Source organism: Rattus norvegicus, chromosome 8 (genome assembly GCF_036323735.1).
Source record: "Rattus norvegicus strain BN/NHsdMcwi chromosome 8, GRCr8, whole genome shotgun sequence".
Lineage (NCBI taxonomy): Eukaryota > Metazoa > Chordata > Mammalia > Rodentia > Muridae > Rattus > Rattus norvegicus.
In genome coordinates this window covers 111,473,359-111,495,102 of record NC_086026.1, presented here as the reverse complement: position 1 = coordinate 111,495,102, position 21,744 = coordinate 111,473,359, and the positions used below count along the sequence as shown (strand labels likewise).

The window sequence follows — 21,744 nt, the reverse complement described above, 5'->3', positions numbered from 1 at the left end:
CTTGGCCTGACCTTGTTTTTTCCTCCATCCTGGAGTTACTTGAAATTGCTTTTAAGTTCTTTTCCTTAAAGGTACGCTTGATAATCATGATAGGCTCCCCTAGCACATACTTTTGACTCTAACTTTGTTTGAACAATGGTTAGATTTTGTATTGGGGACAGGAGGGACCTTTGTTTTTTGCTCTCTTTATGAACCTGTTGGGGTAGCATCTGTGTTTTGGGGGCAGTTTTGTTCCTGTTTAGAATTTTTTCTGAGCACCTCCTTTTAAGGCCACAGATCTTTACTGACATTTCAGTATTTTCTTTCAAAATAACCCCTAAACTGAATTCTTCTTTAAAAAAATCTCTCTCTCTCTCTCTCTCTCTCTCTCTCTCTCTCTCTCTTTCCTAAATTTGAATAATCTTGTGAACTCTTCATTTTCATTATTTCTCTCGGCAGAATGTTTAATTTACTTAAAAGCTTTGTGCGTCCTTGCAAAACAGACTCTTTGAAGCATTCAGCAAAACCATTTCTTCCTGTGAGGATTACATAGAAAACACCAGCCAGGACTGATGGCTGAAATCAATGTTTTGGGGGTGGAAGGGTCACAGGGGTTGCCTGGTGGAATTAATCTGCCTATCTGCCTTAGATTTTCTAGCATTCTGAGTTTGGATGGACACCCAGGCTTCTTTTTCTTTCCCACTTGTCTGATGGTTTCACAGCACATAAAAGATCAGATTTAAGGGTAATGCTTGTCCTTGAAATGGGGAGACCAAGTCCATCATTGTAAGTGCTGCTGATGCAGAGCAAAGCTGTCAGCTGCCCCTGCCTTCCATGCAAGGGCCTAAGAAATGCTCTGTTGCTTCCTCCTATGTGCTAAGGCCCATCACAATTAAAGTATAACACATCTGGAGTTCCTTGTGGGGGAGACAGTTTACCAAAGAGCTTGCGACTCTCAGAACATCACTACCAATCTAAGGAATGTTGGTGGGGATCATCAGCACATCCCCGTCCTTCTGAATCTGTGAGCTGCTAGGTGGCTGCTGGGGTGGCCTATGCCATCTCCAGAAACAAGGGCATTTATGCTATGGGATGGTGCTTGTTTCTGGGTCTCTCTGTCGTGCCTTGTGATTGTCTTTGTGGTCTGAGTTTAGTAGGGACTGAACTCCAAGAATCTCAATGGCAAGGTTGTGATCTTTTATCTCCAACCCCAGTGACCAGAGCAGGCATGCCACAGTGTTTGACTGATGGAGTTTTGAATGAAAGTTTTCTGAAGATTAGAGGTAAAGAGAAATCAGGCCCAGGGTTAGCCTCAGGCTACTAGGGTTGATCTTTGCAAAGTTTATTTCTGAGAATTATGCAAACCAATGGCATTTATTGTTATATATTTATGCATGTATATAAGATACTTTGATCACATTTATTCCCCAATTATCCCTCATGAATTCTATTTCCTTTTCCCCCTTGGTCCTGTTCTTCTTCTACAGTTCTTTCTTCTATTTTCTCAACTGTCCTTGATCCCAGTACCACACATGTGAAGCAAATTTGTGAAATTGTCTTTTCAAATCTGGCCTTTAAAAAAATTATTTTTTTTAATGTATTGAGCACTCTATCTGCATGCATACCTGCAGGTCAGAAGAGGGTATTGGATCACTTTACAGATGGCCGTGAGCTACCATGTGGTTGCTGGGACTTGAACTCAGGACCTTTGGAAGAGCGACCAGTGCTCTTAACCGCTGAGCCACCTCTCCATCCCCTTGTTTTCTCCAGAAAAGCCTTGTTTTCTTTGCATGACAACCACCAGTTCAATTTCAATCTATTTCCCTGCAAATGATATGATTCTGATCTTCTTTGTGGCTGAATAGTACTCCACCATGCGCTAATAAGAGAGAGAGACAGAGACAGAGACACAGAATTATCTTGATGCCTTTAAGTATAGACTCATATACTCATGAGTGGTAATATGGGTTATATAGTTTTATTGTAGTATTTTTGGGGAATTTGTAAAGTATCTGCACATTCCCACCAACAGTGTGCAAACCTTCTTCTCCCCTTCATACTTCTGAATTGTTGTTGGTTTTGTAGACCACCATAGCCATTCTGACTAGAGTGAGAATTGCAATCTCAATGTACATTTGATTAGCATTTCTCTCATAGCCAAGGAAGTCAAAAACAGTTTTCATATATCTATTGGTCATCTGTGCGTTGACTTTTGAAAAGTATTTGTTGAGTTCAGTTGCCCATTTATTGGCTGGATTATTTGTTCATTCAGTGCTGAACTTGTTGAGGTTTTTTCCTTTTAGTGGTTATCACCCATCAGGTGGATGGCTGACAAGGATTTTCTACCATTCTGTAGCTGCCTCTTTATTCTGCTGTTGTTTCCGTTGATGTACAGAAGCTTTACAATTGGATGAGCCCCACTTGCCAACTCTTGCTTTCTCTTCTGAGCTATAGAAGTCCTTATTCTGGAAGCACTGCCTATGTCTGCATCATAAAGGTTTCTGCTACGTTTTCCTCTAGATGGTTCAAATTTTAGGTCTTAAATTCATATAGTTTTGAGGTGTTTTCTGTGCAGAGTGAGAGGCTGGGCTCTAATGTCAGCCATCTATGTATGGTTGTCCCATTTCCCCAACAGCATTTGTTAAGCACGGTGCCTTTTCCCGTCTTTGTCGAAAAGTCTGATTCTGTAGCCTTGGGTTTACTTCTGGTTATTTCTTCCATCTCATTGTCTCAGCTCTACTTCGCGCCCATTCCTTGCTGTTTTATTACTATGGCTCTGTGCTGTAATGTGGAATGGAATGTCTGACGCCTCCAGTGTTTCTGTTGTGCTCGGGATTGCCTTGGCTATTGGGCGTCTCTTATACTCTCTTATGAACTTCAGGGATTTTCTTTCCTTCTAGTTCTGTGAAGAAGATCATTAGAATCGTGGTAAGGATTATACTGAATCTATGAATCACGTTCTGCAATATGGCTGTTCCCTAGTTATCAGTTCACTCAGGGAACTGAGGCTCTTTCCATCCTCCTCTGTTTCTTCTGGGTTTCAGAGTTTTCATTACAAAAGACTTTCATCTCCTCGCTTAGGCTTGTTTATAGATTCTGTTGTTGTTATTATTAATGCCATTGTTTTCCAGATTTCTTTTTTAGTGAGTTCATTTCTGGTGTTTAGAGAATCTACTGATTTTCAAGTGCCGATTTTGTCTCCTGCCGCTCTCCCAAATTTTTAAATCAAATTTATAATCTTGCTGTGGAGTCTCTTAGAGACTTTGACTTATTTTTTTTCCCCAACATCTCCCCTGATTTCTTCAATGGTATATTTTTCACTGTCTCTGTATTTGTGAAATATCTGTAGTTTCTCTTGTCAGTTATTTCAGTTTTTTCTCTGTGGTAAACTGGTAAGATCTAAACAAACATTTCATTATTTTTACATTTGCCACACCTTGCTGCATATCTTTAAAATGACAAGTTTGGGGGGTGGCAGTTCCATGAGCTTCTGAGGTGAGTGCATTCTGCATCCTTTGGATAGAGAATTCTATAGATGTGTGCTGATTCCACTTGATTCACAGTGCAGTTGAGCTCTGGTGTTTCACTGTTGATCTTTGGTTTCAATAGCCTATCTACTGGGGAGAATAGAATAGTAAAGTCACTTACTATGTTAACCAGTCTTTTAGCCACCATAAAGATGTCTCCAAAAAAATCAAAGGAGGAAAGGTTTATTTCTACACATACTTTTACAGGTTTCAATCCATGCTTGATTTCCTTCCTAGCTGAGCCTGTGTTGAAGCAGAATACAGGGCAACAGGAAGGCATGGTAGAACAAAGCTGTTCACCTTCAGGTGACCAAGAAGTAGAGTGACAGGAAGGAGCCACAGACAATATATTCCCCCACTGTTCTCCTCTACTAGGCCCCACCTCCTAGTTTCCATCACATGCCAATAGCATCATCAGGTTATAGCTCCATCAGTGGGCTAACCTGTTGATGACATAAGAGCCTTGATGGTTTCCCACATCTCAGTAGCACCACTAGCCTGGGACAAAGCTTCAAATATACCAGCCTTCAAGGGAAATTTAATAAGACAAATAACAGCACACATTAATGTAGTATTGATTCCTATATGTATCTTTATGAATACATTTTATGTATTTCTACCATGAATTGTCATACTGATATCAGTGTGTATATATATTTACAGTCATCTTATCTTCTTAATACAATGTTTCTTTTATCGATTCATATCACATTTATCTCATAGTTTTAGGTTGAGGTCTGCTTTGTTGGATATAGGATAGCCCCTTTACTTGCTTTCACATTCTGTTTGCTGGGAATATAACTTTTTATCCATTCACTTTCAGATCATGTATTTCTTTGCCACTGTGGTGAGTTTCCTGCAGGCAGCAAGTAGTTGGATCTTGTTTTGTCATCTAAGAAGCCAGACTTCTTTGCCTTTTAACTGGAGAATTATTTATTACCATTTACCATTTATTACCATTACTGGAGAATAATTATTACCATTTACAGTAAAGATTACTAGTAAAAAGCATGTTCTACTTCCTGCCATAGTGTTGTTTTTTCTAAGGTTTGATTCCCTCCCACGTCTTAGTATATTTATTCTTACCTATGTTATTTTGGTTGTGTTTATCTTCCTTTTCTGTGTGGAGGACTTTTAAATATCTCCTGTAGTGTTGACATAATGTCATGAATTGCTTTAGTTCATGTTTAGCTTGAATGTCTTTATTTCTCCTTCTGTTCTGAATGCTGAAAAAGAAAAGATGAAACATGATGAAAAAAGGAACAACAAATGAGAGGGGAAATCAAATCAAAAAATTTTAATTGGAAAACAGCAAAGGGGAAAATGAAAAAAAAATATTCTAGTGAATGTTTTCTTTAAAAGAGAGATGAGCAAATGCAAAAGGGTTAAGAATTAATTTTTCTATTTCTTCCTCCTCCTCCTCCTCCTCCTCCTCCTCCTCCTCCTCCTCCTCTTCTTCTTCTTCTTCTTCTTCTTCTTCTTCTTCTTCTTCTTCTTCTTCTTCTTCTTCTTCCTCTCTCTCTCCCTCTCTCTCTCTCTCTCCCTCTCTCTCTCTCTCTCTCTCTCTCTTGAAGCAGGCTCTGTAGCTTAGACTAGCCTTGGATTCACTAGATAAGGGAAAGTAAACAAGATAGCCTGGGACTCCTGGTCTTTCTGCTTCTTCCTCCTGAGTCAGAATTGCAGAGTTGTACCATCATATATAGTTTTATGCTATTCTGGAGAATATGGTAGGTGAGAACTATACCAATTGAGATACAGTATAGTTTAAGAATTAAACTGTAAAAGGGGGCAGGGAGATGCACATGTAAATTTCAATCTAAGCAGGAATGACAACAAAGTTTTAATCAAAAGCAAGCAAGCAAGCAAACAAAACTTTTCCTTTTTGTGTCTGTGGAGGCAGAAGGGAAAGTTCTGTGCAGGCTTTGGAGAAAGCATAGACTGTCCTGTCTGCCTTTCTCTATTTCTCTTTTGTTCAACCAACAAGAAGGAATGGTTTGGGGACAAAACCACTGGTAGCTCCTGGTGACAGGGATGCTTGCTTTCCAGATTCACACAGGTTTCACGTTCTACATGCATTCTAATGGCTGGCCAGTCACTGGCTACTGTTGGAGATCCAGATTCTGGTCCATGTTTGGATGGCAGGACGGAGTTGCAACCATCAGCTCTGAAGCAGGGACAGCTGTGGATCCTGTCCTAATCTGGTTTCCATCACTGTGATAAAGCACTAACCGAAACCAACTTGAAACAGGTTCACTTTAGCCTACAATTCCAGGCAATATGTTGTTCATGACTGAGAGAAGTCAGTGTAGGAGCTCAAGGCAGGAAACTAGAGACAGGAACTAAAACAAAGACTACCGTGTGTGTGTGGGGGGGGGTGGGGGTGCTCCCTGGCTTTCTCTCCATAGCTTGCTTAGCTTGCTCTTTTGTAGAGCCCAGGACCTCCTGCCATTGGGTTGTCACTACTTGCAGAAGACTGGGCCCTCCCACATCAATCATTTATAAATAAAATGTCCCACAGACATGCTCAGAAGCAAATCCAATAGGATTCCCCAATTGAATGTCCCTCTTTCTGAGTTATTTTAGTTTGTACTGTCTTTCCATAAACTAAGCCACATAGATCTGGTGCCCCCCCCCCCTTAGCTCTGGTATTCTGAAACAGCTCCTGTAGGCATTTTTCACAGGCACAGCCTCACCTCATCACCTCAGTGCTTGCACCATCCCACTCACATTAATGATCCAAACTGGTTTTGTCCTACCCTCTACCTCCTGCTCCCTCCCTGCCCCCCTTCCCCGTTCACTTCCCCCCCTTTTTGGTCTCAGCCTGGTATGGCTTTCTACTTCAAGGAGCTCTTACTTTATTATTATTATTATTATTGTTGTTGTTGTTGTTGTTGTTTTCTACTTCAAGGAGCTCTTACTTTTCTGTTATTATTATTGTTGTTGTCGTCGTCGTCATCATCATCATCATTGTTGTTGTTGTTGTTACTCTTATTTAATTTAATTATTGCTATTAGTTTTTGAAGATTCCACTGCAAAGATCTGACTGATTTGAAACCCACCCAAGCTAGGTTAGAACTTGCAGCAGTCCTCCTGTTTCAATTTCTTGAGGGTTGGTACTTCAACTGTGAGGCATCAAGCCTGACTCTTTGAATGTTTGGATCAGAATCTTTTCTATGGTTGCCAGACCGACTCTGCGGCCAGCACTTGTATCAGCTCATGGCTTCATTCCCAGACATGGGAAAATGAAGGAACCTTTGACTCTCCCAGCTGTAAGCCAAGGCAAAACCTATCAAAATGACTTTTCAACAACTACACGTTGTAGAGCCAAGAAAGCTCCCCCATGTGCCTTTCTTCTGTATGGGTCCTGGTTGCCCCGCCTGCTCTGCTGGACCTCTGCAATGGTGCCAGGCCTGTGACATTGTGTCTCCTCAGTTTCCTCATCATTCTTTCACCTCGGTTTCTGTCACCTGCACAAGATACCAGCCTCAGTGAGGGGGAAGTTCTTTCTTCCCCTCTGTCCTCTACATAAAGCTATCAACCTTGATGCTAGGACATTCTTTCTCACCCTCTGTTCTGCTCTCCAAAGTCACTGAGTCATCTTAAAGTCCACTTATAGATAAACTTCAGTGCTTTTTGTGATTCCCCCACCTCAAGAAGTAGCTGCTCTTCTGCCTTTGATTCCCTAGAGATGATGGCTCTTGCTGTGTGCTTTTAACTGTCAGCTTGGGGTCCCCTTTCATTTCTTTGTTTACTTGTTTAATTTCTTGAGACACAGTCTCATACAGTGTAGTCTGGTCTGACCTTACTATATAACCAAGGATGACCTTTGACCCTTGCATCTCTACCTTCCCAAAACTGGTGTTAGAGATGTGCATGATCATGCTTATATTTTTCCTGTGGTGCAAGGGATTGGCCCCAGAGCTCAGTGCATACTCACTGAGGACTCTAGCAGTTGACCTACATTCCCAGCTCTGAATTTTCCAGTATTAACAGGTGACGTTTTACTTCTTGAGGCAGAGGGAACCTGAAAACCTGTGGCATTTGCAAATCAACATCATGTAGACTGTGCTTCCACATGGCCTACAAGGGTAGTCTGAGTGACAAGAGGCGGTAAGAGAGCACTGTTATCTGGAGCCCTTCTGTCATCCCCATCTTGGGTTACACTGGGACCCCCAAATATGAGACAACTCTGAGAGACTGTGTCACCTTCTGAACTACCTTGATTTCCCTCCAAAGCATGCAGAGTCCTGAGCAAAGTGAACATGTGCCATCCAAATGGCTAACCACAGAGGCTGTGGCTAAATCAGGGGCCCAGTTCCCAATTCCATTTTCCCCACCTTAGCAGTTGGATTTAACATATTTGGTCCCCTGAGTGCTTCCTTCCACTTGGTTTCTGGCCAATCATGCTCTTCAAGCTTTCCTCCTACTCCATCGACCTTGCTTTCTTGGGGCCTTTTGCTGTTTTCTCCTCATTTCCAACATCTTAAAACATGCACTCTACTTGGTATCGTCAGGATCTGTCAGTTCCATGCCTTTCTGATTTATTGAATTGCTAATAGCTCCAACTTTACGCACGTGTGTCCCTATCCCATCTTAGACACCTGAAGAGTAGTCTTCAAAGTGGAACGCCTGATCTCCCTTTCCAGATGGCTACTGTTGATGTCGTCTCTCATCTCATTCAATGGTAGCCTTGCCCTTTGGCTGTTCCGAACAAAAGCATTGCAGTCATTTTAAATTCTTTTTCTTTTATATTCCACATCTGTGGAGACATCCCCAATGCCACCATTCCTTGATTTGTAAAGGGCTACATTCCCTGGAAACCGTCACTGAGTTGGAAATCAAAATTACATTGTGCATGGTTTTTACAGGAGAGACAACTCTCAAATCACCCTAGATCGGCTACCCACAACAGATCAGAGGAGTAATCACACTCAAGTCTAGTTTCCTGCAGCAGTGACTCTGCTGAGGTTACTAATGGGAGCATGGGGTACTCAAAACTAGCTGCGTCACTGAGAAGCCAACCCCAACATCTGTGACAATTGAGATGCAAGCTACCATCTCTGATGTCCTAATGCACAGTCCACAGGCAGCTCCACCAGAGAGTCTCATTGCTCCAGAAATTGTTATTGCTTGTATAAACTTGGGAAAGGGGCTTGTGAATCTTGTCATTTTCTGAGCATCCTGGGGCTTTTAAGTTTTATGAGCTTCCTGAGTCTTATGAATCTCCCTCTTCTCTCCAGGAGAGAATGATCTTATTGGGAAGAAATAGTTATACCACAGCACTCACTGCACCTAACAACAAGTTTAGGCTAACCTAACTTAAATGTGCTCACAAAGTAGTCTACAGTCAGGAAGAATTACTTAATGTAGGACTCGGTTTATAACAATATATCAAATATCTCATTATAACTTAAAAACAGCTTTGTCCCAAACCATACATCACGCACACATATACACACATAGGAGAATCAGTGCCCTCATCTGGATTCCACAGGCACACACACATACACACACACACACACACACACACACACACGCGCGCGCGCACACACACACAAGTGATATAATAACTGTGGATGATGGGCTGGGGTCTCTGTATGTTTATAATGTGGCTCATTGCTGCTACTGGATACAAATCGCTTTTTGAACATGGTGGAATTGAAGAAGCAAGGTCAAAGCATTGTAACAATGACTGTTTTCTACATAGGCTCAGACCACTCTGTCGTTGGAACCTGACCTCACAAGAGTGGCTTTAGGATAGGACCTTCTGCTTTTGCTGGCCCACACCTTCTGTTTGCAGTGACACGGTCAGCACACAAGTCAGCATGTCATTGTTTGGTTGTCATCTGCCCTTTCATTCCCCTGCTCACTGGGAGTAGAAGCTCAGGGCCCTCCCCCTTGACTATGATTCTTCCAAGTCAGACCCTTTGCTCCAATTGTCTCTTCTCTAATGCTTCCCCAGCTATTCTTCAGCTTATTCTCCTGTACCTGCAACTCAGGGAAGCCTTTGCTGACCACAGCCACACCTCCTACACTGGCGACTACCTCCGCTTTCCCTACTTAGTTTCTCCCATTGGGCCCACTGTCTTTTATATATCCTGTTATTTGTTTATCGTGTCTAGACTCCGAATCCCTCCAGTAAGGAGTAGGTTCCGTGAGGACAAGAAACTTTACTTTGCTCATGGGAACCTAGAAGAGCAACTCTATGGCACATGTGCGATACCTGTTTAATTAGTTAACAACGCTAGCCTGTAAGACCAAGGTAGGAGAGAGAAAAATGCATTAGACAGTTGAATGAAGATGAAACGTTCTTTCAACTTATTAGTTTAGTAGATCAAATTTGACATCATAAAAGCAAAGAGGGATTATGAATCTCCACAGCAGAAATCTAACTCTACAGACATGGTGAGAAATCTAACTCTACAGACATGGGGAGACAGAACTTACCTCAGGGAAATCTCGATGGTATATGTGACTCTAACTTCAGGATTGAACAGCAAAGGCATGCTTTTGATTGAAAGACTAACAGTCTCCTTAATAGAACGGAGACTAAGCAAAACATGGGAGATACTAGGCTTAAATTTAACTCGTAGTACAAACAGTGGAGGAGAATTGGACTGGTACCTCTAGCTCATGCCTACAGAGATTGGAACAACATGGGCCCAATTACTAAGGGTAAGAAATTACTAAGGGCAGAAATAGGTAGCATTTGACCTGCCTTTCTTTCTTCCTTTCTTCCTTTCTTCCTTTCTTCCTTTCTTCTTTCTTTCTTTCTTTCTTTCTTTCTTTCTTTCTTCCTTCCTTCCTTCCTTCCTTCCTTCCTTTCTTTTTTTCTTTCCATCCTGATCACAGCCCCCCTTCCAGTCCCACCTTTACAAATCCCTCCCTCCATTACCCACTCTCCTTCTCAGAGAAGGAGAAGCCTACCGTGGATACCAATCTACCATGAGACTTCCAGTTTCAGCTGAACCAAGAGCACCCTCACACTGAGGCCAAACCAGTCAGTCCAGTTAAGGGAAGGGGATCCAATGGCAGGCAACAGAGTCAGAGACAACCCCCTCTCCCTGCTCCAATTGTCAGGGCACCTACATGAACATCAAGCTGCATGCCTGCTATAGGCCCAGGTCAGCTCCTGCATGCTACTAAGTATATTCTTAATAAACACACAGTGTTAACCTTCACATTAAAAAGCCCAAAGTATGCAGTTGGCCATTCTTTAGCAAAGAAAACTCAAGCACAATCTGACTTGTTTCTTTAGATCTCTGTTCTGTGCAACAAGGAATGTTCTAGATTGCTTTAGTTGGGAGAGGTAAGACCAAAGAGAAGAAGGCAAATTTGAGATATGGATAAGGACGATTCATAAGTAGTGGGAGTTACAGAAGCACAGTACAGGGTCTCATACAAAACAGGAACTTGGCAGTAAGTATTTGGTAGGGACATTGGAGGGGGAGCCAGACCACAATGGTCATCCCATCCCAAGGAAAGTGGGAGGGAAGGAAGGAAGGAAGGGAGGAAGGAAGGAAGGAAGGAAGGCAGGAAGGAAGGAAGGAAGGAAAAAACGGGTTGGAAGAATTTTACACAGCTGTACTATTACCATGAAACTTTGGAAAGATCATTGCTGAATTTTGATTGGAAGTTCCTATCGGAGGAACCCATGTTTTGCAGGGAGGGGCTGACTATTCAGTGATCAGCTGTCATTGCCAACACGTGGTCTCCAGTAGGCTTTGTGCATACTGACCTCCTCAGTCCCGGAGGACACTGATGCTAAGGTGTATGGTAAAATTTCTCGCCCTTCTCCCTCTTGTGAGAAAACTGGGAGCATCTGTAGAATGCATACTCTGCTCCCCCCCCCGCCCTACCCCCCACTGCCGCCTGGCACAGGCTGAGGTTAGTAGGTGCTACATTCCAACGAAGTGTGGGCAAGTCAATGCCTTCCCCCTCCTGTGACCTGTTAGCTATGATTCTGTAATTCTGGGTCTTGGAAGGAATCTAATACCATAAGTTGAGGATAGTAAATGTCACTCAGCCATGGTCCCCAGAGAAACCCTTGTAAAGTGGAGTTCGAGTGAGGAAACGACCTTCATCACTGCACAAGCACCAGGAAAGCAGCCCCTGAGCTGGGCACAGACGGAGCCTCATCCATTACCTGCCTCTTCCCTCAGGAAGACAGCCCTCATTTATTATTTCCAGACTGTTTTCATTTTACTTACATGGTGTGAAAAAAAAACCATTGAATTGGGAAATAAATATTATTTCCAAACAGAAATTTCATAATCGTCTTTGCTGATCTAGGAATTATTACCCTCTTCCCAAACGTTTGCTTTGTGTATCATTTCTTCGTTTGTGCTTATGAGTTCCTCAGAGCAAATGTTCTCATTTGGAGATTTCTGACGGGGCCTCCGTTATGGCTCTGTGTTCTTGTCTTCATGAGGGATGCTACCTCCTTGCTTTTGGAAGTACATTAAAACCGTACACGCAGTACCAGAAAGGAATATTTGCTGGAATGTTCCTCTCTATGGCATGGTTACTTTGCACTGATCAGTTCTACTCTTGATACACTCTTACCCGCCGCAGCTCAACCCAGTAACCCATTACTGCAGTATCTCTCTCTTCCTCCTGTTCTTCTAGTTCTCTCTGATTTTGGACTGCTTTTAGAAAAAAAGTAAGTGTGTGTGTGTGTGTGTGTGTGTGTGTGTGTGTGTGTGTGTGTGTGTGTGTTTGCTACAGTACACAGGTGAAAGCCAAAGTGCAAATCCATGGGAGTCAGTTCCCTTGTTCCATTTTTATGCCGGTTTCAGGGATTGGACTCAGGTGGCCAGACTTTCACAGCAAGCACCTTTACCTGCTGAACCATCTACCAGCCATTCTATGAATTTTTTTTCTCTTGCACCACGAATATACCACATCTATCTCAGCCCTGCCCACATGTGTGTCCTCTGCTAAATTATCACCTTCTGCCTCCTCTGTCATCTCAACTCCATTCAGCCTACAAAACCCAGTGAGAGTTATGCAGACCCAGTTTGGCTAATGAGAAAGCACAGAAGTCTCTCCTGGTTTATCTCTGAAAATCTTATATCAAACATCTCTTCAGCTAGCCTGTCTCTTCCTCTCTCCACAGCCCCCTCCACTGTTCCTATCATGCACCAGGTCAGTGCCACCATGAGGAGCATCACCTTGTCATGGCCTCAGCCGGAGCAGCCTAATGGCATCATCCTGGACTATGAGATCCGGTACTATGAGAAGGTGAGCCCACTTTGACCTCAGGCTTCTGAGGCCAGGCCAACACTGTTCAGTGAGTGTGGCCAGTGGAGGACACAAGGAGATGGGCTGGAGAAAGCCAACACGGAGAAAGAATTGGATATTGGAGGCCAGGGGCTCTCTGGGGAGAAAGCCAGGTCTGCCCGTCCTAGGCTCCCTCTGCAATGACTTGGGATAGAGCCTTCAGACTCATCACCTGATGGTCTGGAAAGTTCGATGGACTGGACTGTTCAAACCATTCCCCTTCCTACAGTCATGCAAGTGCTGTCTCAAGGAGGACACAATGAAACCTCCTGATGCCCGTGAGCCTCCAGCGGATTTTAGAGTCTTACAAATGAGTGGTTCTCAAAGTTTTTGATCCTATGCCTCCAACTCAAGCTGATTTATTTATAAATATATGCATTGTCATGACACCAATGTGGAGGTTGAGGAACATGTAATTGGATGCTTCTAAGGGTGAGATAAAAAAATGAATTGAAATAGAAATCCAAGTGTCACATTCCCTGAGGAGTCAGCTGCTGCTGCTTAGGGCTATACAGGGCATGTGTTGCCAAGAAAAGAGAAACAGTGTCCTGTGGGGTTTGGTCCCAGACCAGTTCATCATCCAGGGAAACAGGACATCCTCCACAGAGGTGAACTGCAACATTCGCAAAAATCTTTAAAGAGCAGTGTGCTTCCAACATGCTGTTTGGAAAAGCACCATATGCATTTATTTATTTGTTGAAGAGCTTGACCACTCTACTGCTTGGTAGGCTCTATTCTAGGATGTATTAGGGAACAAAAGAGTTCTGCCATCGGGAGTCTTGCTTCCCCAAAGAGGGAGAAAAATTGAACAGTGAACAGTGAAATTATGGAAATGATTAGAATGTTAAAAATAATAGCATAGAAAAAGAAGAGGAGCTGGCAAGATCCTCAGAGGGCAGGGGTGTTTTGTGAGCAAACCTGATAACCTTTGATATCTCAAAACCAAATAAAGGTCAGAAGAAAGAACCAACTGCCACAAGTTTGTTCTCTGATCTCCACATATGCTTAGTGGCACACAAACACCCCCGCATCATATATACACAGAGAGAGGCACACACACACACACACAATAAACTCTTAAAAATTGAAAGAAAAACAAAAACAGAACAGATAAATGGATTCATAAAAGCCAGTCAGGGGTAAGCCACAGACTTAAATAAAATGGTCATAGTCAGCCTCTTGGCGAAGATGAGCCCTCTTTCAGTATCTGAAGAAAGTAAAGTTATGAAGCCGTTATCTCAGCAAGAAGAGAATGGTAGATCCTGCAAAGCCACTGCAGCTGCAGCCATTCCTGCACAGGAGCAGGAAGCAGACGAGAACACCTGGATTGAAGAGAGCAGCAGGGGAACAGTCCATGTGTGAGAGAGCTCATAACCAGGGAAGTCCCCAGGTTGAGTTGTAATGAATCAAGTTTTACTACTGAGTAAGGCAGGAAGCCACCACAGGTCTAAGAGCAGAAGAGAGACAGGATGTGACTTATATTCTGAACATCATTCAGGCTGTAAATAGCCCTGCTAGATCTATAATCATCTGTCAGGAAGATAGATATTTGAATTGGAGCATCAACTATGAGCTGTTGAAATTAGCTGGCTCCTATGTCTACAGTGCACACTACAGGTAAAGCTAACAGGATGTCTAAGTTGGATGGGATGTGGATGAGTTTTAGAGAGACCCCCCTAGACTGATGTGGGCATCATCAACTGAGGAGGAGGTCTTGATGGGTAATGGATATTGGAGTAGAAGAAGGAAAGCAGTGTAGCTCTGGCTAAAATGCCTGTAGGAAAGCCAGGTCTCTGCGTGGAATAAAAAAATCCCATGACCTCGGCCAGAAGATAATTCCTAATTTGGAATTAGGAGAGAGGATGGGTTGAAGATGCCCATGTGTGGGTCGTTGGGATGTACACAGTATAAAATCCTTTGCCTAGGCAAGGTCATCTGCTGGGTGGGTGGGCTGGAGAAAATCACGGATAAAGATCACAGCCCTGGAGAGAGGCCAGATAAATGGCCAAGCAGTAGTGCATTAGAAAGGAAGCTCCAATTTCCAGCACCCTGACAAATTGCTGTGGACCTGTACAGTGGACTTAACCACTGTAGCACACAGCGTGCACACTGGCGAAATGGTAGCAGTTTTACATTCTCGAAAGGAGAGGTGCAGACAGGTCACCAGTCTTGCCTGTGGGGAGAGGCGCCCCTTAGCATCATGGCAGCACCTGCTAGCGAGGAGACTAAGATAACATTCTGGCCTGTCTGGAGGATAGTAGCCTCCGTAGACAGTTGGCTCTGAAACAAATTGGGGGTAATTTTAACCTGTTTGTCTTAGTTAGGGTTATCACTGCTGAAACATGAAATACCATGATCAAAAGCAAGTTGGGGAGGAAAGGGTTTATTTGACTTACACTTCCATATCACTGTCCGTCACTGGAGGAAGTCAGGACAGGAACTCAAGCAGCACTGGGACCTGGTGGCAGGAGCTGATGCAGAGGCCACGGAGGGGTGCTGCTTCCTGGATTGCTCCTCATGGCCTGCTCAGTCTGCTTTCTTATAGAACACAGGACCACCAGCCTAGGGAAGACTCTATCCACAATAATCTTGGCCCCTTCTTAAGTCACTAATTAAGAAAATGCCCCACAGCTGGGTCTTATGGAGGCATTTTCTCAATTAAGGTTCCCTCCTTTCAGATGACTCTAGCTTGTATCAAGTTGACATAAAACTTGCAAGCACACCATTATACTGAACTCACCCAAGTTAGGGATCTATTTGTGTAAAAAATAATTTGGAAAGTTAATAAGGTTATTATAGGTCGATCTTTCAAGCTGTTTGGAGCCATTGATCTCCCCTGTACCAAAGTTGATATATATGTCCCACCAAGGTACAGTTATCAGTGCACTGTGCAATTACCGAGTCATTCACTAGGGTCTACCCAACCCCTTTCACCACACTCCTGATCTTGCAACACTGTTGAGATTATATATTTCACATGGGAAGAGCAATTTTCATACGGTGTGTCAATTTGGGGTCTGGACTTAACTTAGTAAGACGTAAGCTTCCTTCCATACTCCAGTATCAACAGAGTTAACTGCTCTGGACAAAGGAACATAGTAAAAAGTAAACGAAAATACTTGCGCAGGTCAATCACACGTGAGAACGCGGCTCTTTTACCCTGCAGTGTCGGCCAGGGGCCGAGTGTTTTGGTGCCATCTGCTCTGCTCGGCCTCACCTGTGGTGGCCACGGCAGTCACTTCAGTGGGCAGCTGTGACGAGGGCATGTGCTTGACATGACCTGGCAGCCCAGCCATGTGGCTCGTGCCTGTGTGCCTTGACTTCCCTTTCCCCAGCTCTCAGCCCAGCTCAGCTCAACCTCTGCCACTGTCTTTGCGTTTCCATTCAAGCCTCCTGCCTTGCAGTGCTGTAATTAACCTTAGCTTCTTGGGCTGTGAAGGACGTTAGTCCCCCCTTTCAGGCCGTCCCCTTGCTTCTCATTAATTCATACTAATTATTAACATGCACGTGCACATAGCACTCAGTGCCCGAGGCAGCTTGCACACCTCAGTGGAGCATATTATTGTCCTTCCGAGAGAGGATGGGATGCTTTTCTTGGGAAGACAGAGGATTTCTTTGCCTAGTCACTGGCCACTCTTGAGCATATGAGAGTAGACCTCTCCGTTGCTTTCAAAGTGCTCCGCTGTGAAATCCATTATCTTGCCTTGACCATTTCCAATCTGACTAAAGAAAAAGACATTAGCCATGAGAGCATTTTGAAATAATAACCAAAATGGTAATTCATCATATATTGAATGCCTATTACGTCCCAAATACACACAGATATATTAGTTCTGATCCTTGAAAGAAATACACTCATAAGCCACTTATAATCAGTTATAGATGATGGAGCTAAATCATATAAAGGCTAAGAAAAGGACAGCCCTGACCACACAGGTCACATACAGGGAGTCACAGAACCAAATTACAGACATTTTTATTATGTTTCAACGCTGGAAATTTCTGGGATTGTATGAAATCATCATCTCTGCTCAGGGTCCCTGCGTCAGAGTGACTCCTGAAATAAGATACTGGGTTTTAATATTAAATCCAAAGACGCATAAGCAAAACGAACGATCTTCCTGTCTGCTTCACCAACACAAATGGAATCCAGCCTAGTAGATGTCTTGGATTCAGTCCAAAAGAAACAAAATTTCCCACTCCCCATCCTGTACCACCCCTTCATCTGAACCAAGAGTCATTAGAGCCATAGGCAGTATATCAGGAGATAGGTGTGGCTGTGTGTAATAGCACTTTATTTATAAGGCAAGTGGCTGGCCCTTTTGGTGGTAGTCTTGCAACCTCTGGCAGCTCCCCTGTGGGTCTCCTGCCCAACAGGACTCTCGGTTTGTGCTGGGGACACTTTTTGACATCATTTTTTTGTGGATCAAATCAGTGGGGCTCTGCTTTCCCCCAACAGCTCGTTAATAGAGAGCTCAGACCAGAGAACTAAGGACGTTCCCAGAGCCTTTGCCACGTTCATCTCCTTCCCCATCTCAATATATCCCCATTCATCATTCTCTCTTGTTTACTGTCTTGTAGCACGTTTCACTCCTGGTGTCCCCACATGTAGGCAAACCATGGGAGGAGCGGCCACATCTGCCCTCAGCTGTCTCAATGATGAAATGTTTACATCTCTGCAGCACTTCATAATAACTGTCTAAGCTCGGGCCAGTTGGTTTAGGTTGGGGTGGGGGGATTTCTACTCTTCAGATGTCAAGATCTCAGAGAAACACTCTCAGGCCTTAGCAATATCGTGCTCAGCTGATGGTAAACGGGCGGCTTGATCAGCTCCTTAGCACTGAGTTGTGGCAAGCCCAGGCAGTGAGGGGGTTGGGATCCTGGGGGTGGAGAGATAACAGAGACACAACCACCAGCCTCTGTAGCTGTGCCCTCCGTCTTCACATACTTATAATCAAAGCAGTCGTAAGCAGCCTTGCTCGTCGCTCCTGCTCATTTGTCTGGGGTTGATTAATGACTTGGCAAAGAACAAGAACCGATGCCCATTTTAATCACTGAACCGCTTCAAGAGTGTGTGGACTGGAAAGTGATTATGGGCTAACGTTTGGTCCTCACCATCCAAATGCCAATATATCAAAACACTTTTTTTTTTTACCCCAGTAAGATCTGCCAATCAGTGTTTCACTTACCTCAAGCAGTGTGTGATTCCGTCTGATTCCAGACAAACTGGGGGAGTCCAGCAGCTGCCTGCATTCTGTTTACTTCTTATTTGCAACACGATGAGGTGATGCTCCTAGTTTCTGATCCCATGTCTTCAGTGTGTCAAAATAGTTATTAATAAGTTCCAGAAGGCACGCATCCCCTCTACAGAGAACAGAGTTCCATCTGCTCAGTCCCTCGCTAGGGTGTCAAGGAAAACCTCCCTACTGTCCAAGTAGATGCAGTGGACAGTAAGAAATCCCTTTCCGGGAGGGGTGGGGTGGGGGATGTTGACCTGGAAACCGGGAAAGGGAATAACAATTGAAATGTAAATAAGAAATACCCAATTTAATAAAGACAGAGAAAAAAAGAAATCCCTTTCCATGCAACTTCCCCAGGGCTCAATGGGCAACCCTTCCCTGAGGGTCTTTTTGTAATTTGTCAGTTGGAGCTAGCCTTGAACCCACAACTTCTTGAGCCAAATCTTTTCATTGTTATCCATGTGCCACCTGCACTCTACTCTGTCCCTTGTTTCTTTATTGAGGTCTCTATTGCTGCAGTGAAGTACTACAACCAAAGAGCAAGTTGTGGATGAAAGGGTTTATTTGACTTACACTTCCATGTCACTGGCTGTCATCAAAGGAAGTTGGGGCAGGATCTCAGATAAGGCAGAAACCTGGAGACAGGAGCTAATGCAGAGGCCATAGAGGGATGCTGCTCACTGACTTGCTCCCTAGGGCTTGTGTAGTCTGCTTTCTTATAGAACCCACAACTATCAGCCCCGGGAATGGCATCACCCATCAGTCACTAATTAAGAAAACATCCTACTGGCCTGCCTACAGCCCCAATTGTGGAGGCATTTTCTTAATTGAGGCTCCCTCCTCTCAGATGACTCTAGCTTATGTCAAGTCGATGCAAAACTATCCTGTATACTTTGTGTGCTTCTCACCCTCTCTGGGCCTTCTTTTGGACAGTTTTATTCTGTTCTTGGTCTCTGGTTACCAATGCAGTGTGGCTAATTTCTTACATCTTTATGACTGTATTTATGTTAGGCTTCCTGATTCCCTCTGAATGGGTTTTGTTTCCCCCAATGTGGGCTTGTTTCCCTGGGATACATCCCCACAGCCCCTCTCCCACCACTAGCTTCCCTCTGCTACATCACAAGAATCTGTGTGTTTTCCAATTACACAAGGTGCTGTCTCTCCAGAAGAAAGAGATCAGCCACACTTTGGACCTACAACCTACAACACACATTATATATAAATATCACATATATGTCATATATATATATATATATATCACATAGATGGTACACACACACACACACACACACACACACACACACACTGATTGAGCGACTAGATGAGAGAATCCAGCAGAGTTATACGTAGTTTCAGAAAGCTGGAATATCTTCTGTTGTGTTTCAGTTTGCTTTTCCACGTTTTCCCTCTGGGATTTGGCAGAGCATGTGAGTTGTGAGTTGTAGAAGTTCCTCAAGTACCCTTTTTCCTTTGTTTCCTTGCCTCTTGAACCACTGTGCCTAGAACTCAAGAGTTTCCCAGATCTGTACAGGAGGTTGGGGATTAATCTCTTTTTAGTGACCCAGCCTCTTTGTTTTCAGTGAAGTCCTCTTGCTTCAGGATTCACTGTGCATAGAGAGGAAGGCCCAGACTCTAAGCTTTTGTTCCTGTACACTTGGAGGTAGCTCTGAATCCTTGCAGAGAAAAGATATGTTCACATGGAAATAGAGACCAGGCTGATGTATAGGGTGATAGGAGTGAGCCGTAAACTGCAAGGACAGCAATAAAGAGCCTATGTGTTGGGGAAGTGAAATAGGACTCCCTAGGGAGGAGGCTCTGGGGGCTGTTAGCTCAAATAACCTGAAGGAAGCAGGATCCCTTCAGTTCTGCGGGACTAGCCTTGAACAAACACTGATGGCTTGGATGTAGTTCCCAGAGGAACAGCGAGACTACCAAGTAAATAAGAGAAATAATAAGAACTGATTTTATTGTGAAGGGTGTGGTTGTCTAACTTAAGAAGTTCGGTGTCCATCTGATGACAGTTTAAAGCAGGGGCCATTTAAGACAAGAACATTGACGGTAGACAAACATCGGATGAATGGGAAGCATCGTGAAGGGATAGGAGATTACAAAAGTCCAGCCCCCAATCTGATATTAAACAAGGTCAGCAGCAAGAAGATGAAGTGATGTTTTAAAAGTAACCATGGGGAGAAGAGCCATGAAAGAGTAATGAAAAAACATTACTAAAAGCGAGTCTCTGCACATCAGAGATGGGGCAGACAGATGAGACTGGAGAGGACAAGGTGGCAGGTATCAGAGAGAGACACAGGAAGACGGGTTGATTCCCGGAGTTGGTGGAAGGGATAAGGACCGGGAGGAGGGACATGTTGATGGTGGGGAGTTGGAACATGGACACCCAGATAAAGCCAAGGGAAGGCAGACAGAGGCAGTCTGCAATGACCTCAGCCACTTCAGCAGAATGGAGGCAAAGCCCTTCACTGAGCACTGGGAGGAACGTCAAAGGTCCTCTAGAATAGCAATTGTGCAGCATGTGTGGCCAGCAGATCTCAGCAGGGAGAGAGTGCCCTGCACCTCAGCAGAAGTAAAGACAGGCAGAGAAGCAGCCCATGGAGGCCGCAGAGCTTGCCATGTTGAGGTCAGAGATATGATGGGATTTGCAAAGATGATGGCAGATGATGGCAGCTAGGGTTTTTACCTCTGAACTCTGAGGAGGGCTGGCACACAGGCAGAAAATGTCTCTGAACTCCCAGTCAGGCTGAGAGCTCAATCATTTCCTCAGATTCCCTTTTCAAAGTGCCGCCACCCTGTGGCCCAAAGTTGGCTCTTCATTCCCTTGGTCCAGGCTCACTGTCTTCATTCAGAGAAAGACGACTTCCACCAAAGGTGTAAGACCAAGAACAGATGGGACTTAGTACCTCCACAGAGCTGCCTGGGGTTACAGTGTGCAGGAGCTGGCTGACGGCCCTTTTCCCTTCTCTTGTCTCTTCTGTAGGAGCACAATGAGTTCAACTCTTCCATGGCCAGGAGCCAGACCAACACGGCACGTATCGATGGGCTACGGCCCGGCATGGTGTATGTGGTCCAGGTACGAGCTCGAACCGTGGCTGGCTATGGCAAGTTCAGTGGCAAGATGTGCTTCCAGACTCTGACAGATGGTAAGGCAGGGGGCAGGGGTGTGTGTGTGGTGTGTGTGTGTGTGTGTGTGTGTGTGTGTGTGTGTGTGTGTGGTGTGTGTGGTGTGTGTGGTGTGTGTGAGTATGTGGGGTGTGTGTGTGTGGTGTGTGTGTGTGTGTGTGTGTGTGTGTGTGTGATGTGTGTGTGTGTGGTGTGTGGGTGTGGTGGGGATAATGAGTGTTTTGGGTGAAAATGACACAGGCATAGAATAGGCTATACTGAAAGAAAAGCAATGCTACAGAACCGTCAGTGATACCGGGGGCTCACTAGAATAGTGGTCTTCCTTCAGAAGAACTTGCCTCCCAGTAGGGACATGTGGACTCTAGTCACGTGCAAAGCCGCTGAAGTCTAGTCTAGTGTAGTCTAGTCTAGTGTAGTCTAGTCTAGTGTAGTCTAGTCTTGTCTGTCTGTCTGCCTGCCTGCCTTCCTGCTTATCTATCTATCTATCTATCTATCTATCTATCTATCTATCTATCTATCTACCTATCTACCTATCTCTCCTAGTATCTGACTGGATCATTTACCTTGGAAGGGCACCCCAC

General features: G+C 44.2%; 1 protein-coding gene across 1 annotated transcript in view; it reads left to right on the top strand.

Moving 5' to 3' along the window:
- Positions 1-21,744, top strand: part of Ephb1 (Eph receptor B1) — a 437,328-nt gene that overhangs the window by 328,657 nt on the left and 86,927 nt on the right. Inside the window, exons 6-7 of the mRNA NM_001104528.1 lie at positions 12,625-12,749; positions 21,021-21,183. Coding sequence (NP_001097998.1) covers positions 12,625-12,749; positions 21,021-21,183 — 288 coding nt within the window. The remainder of the gene's footprint in view (positions 1-12,624; positions 12,750-21,020; positions 21,184-21,744) is intronic.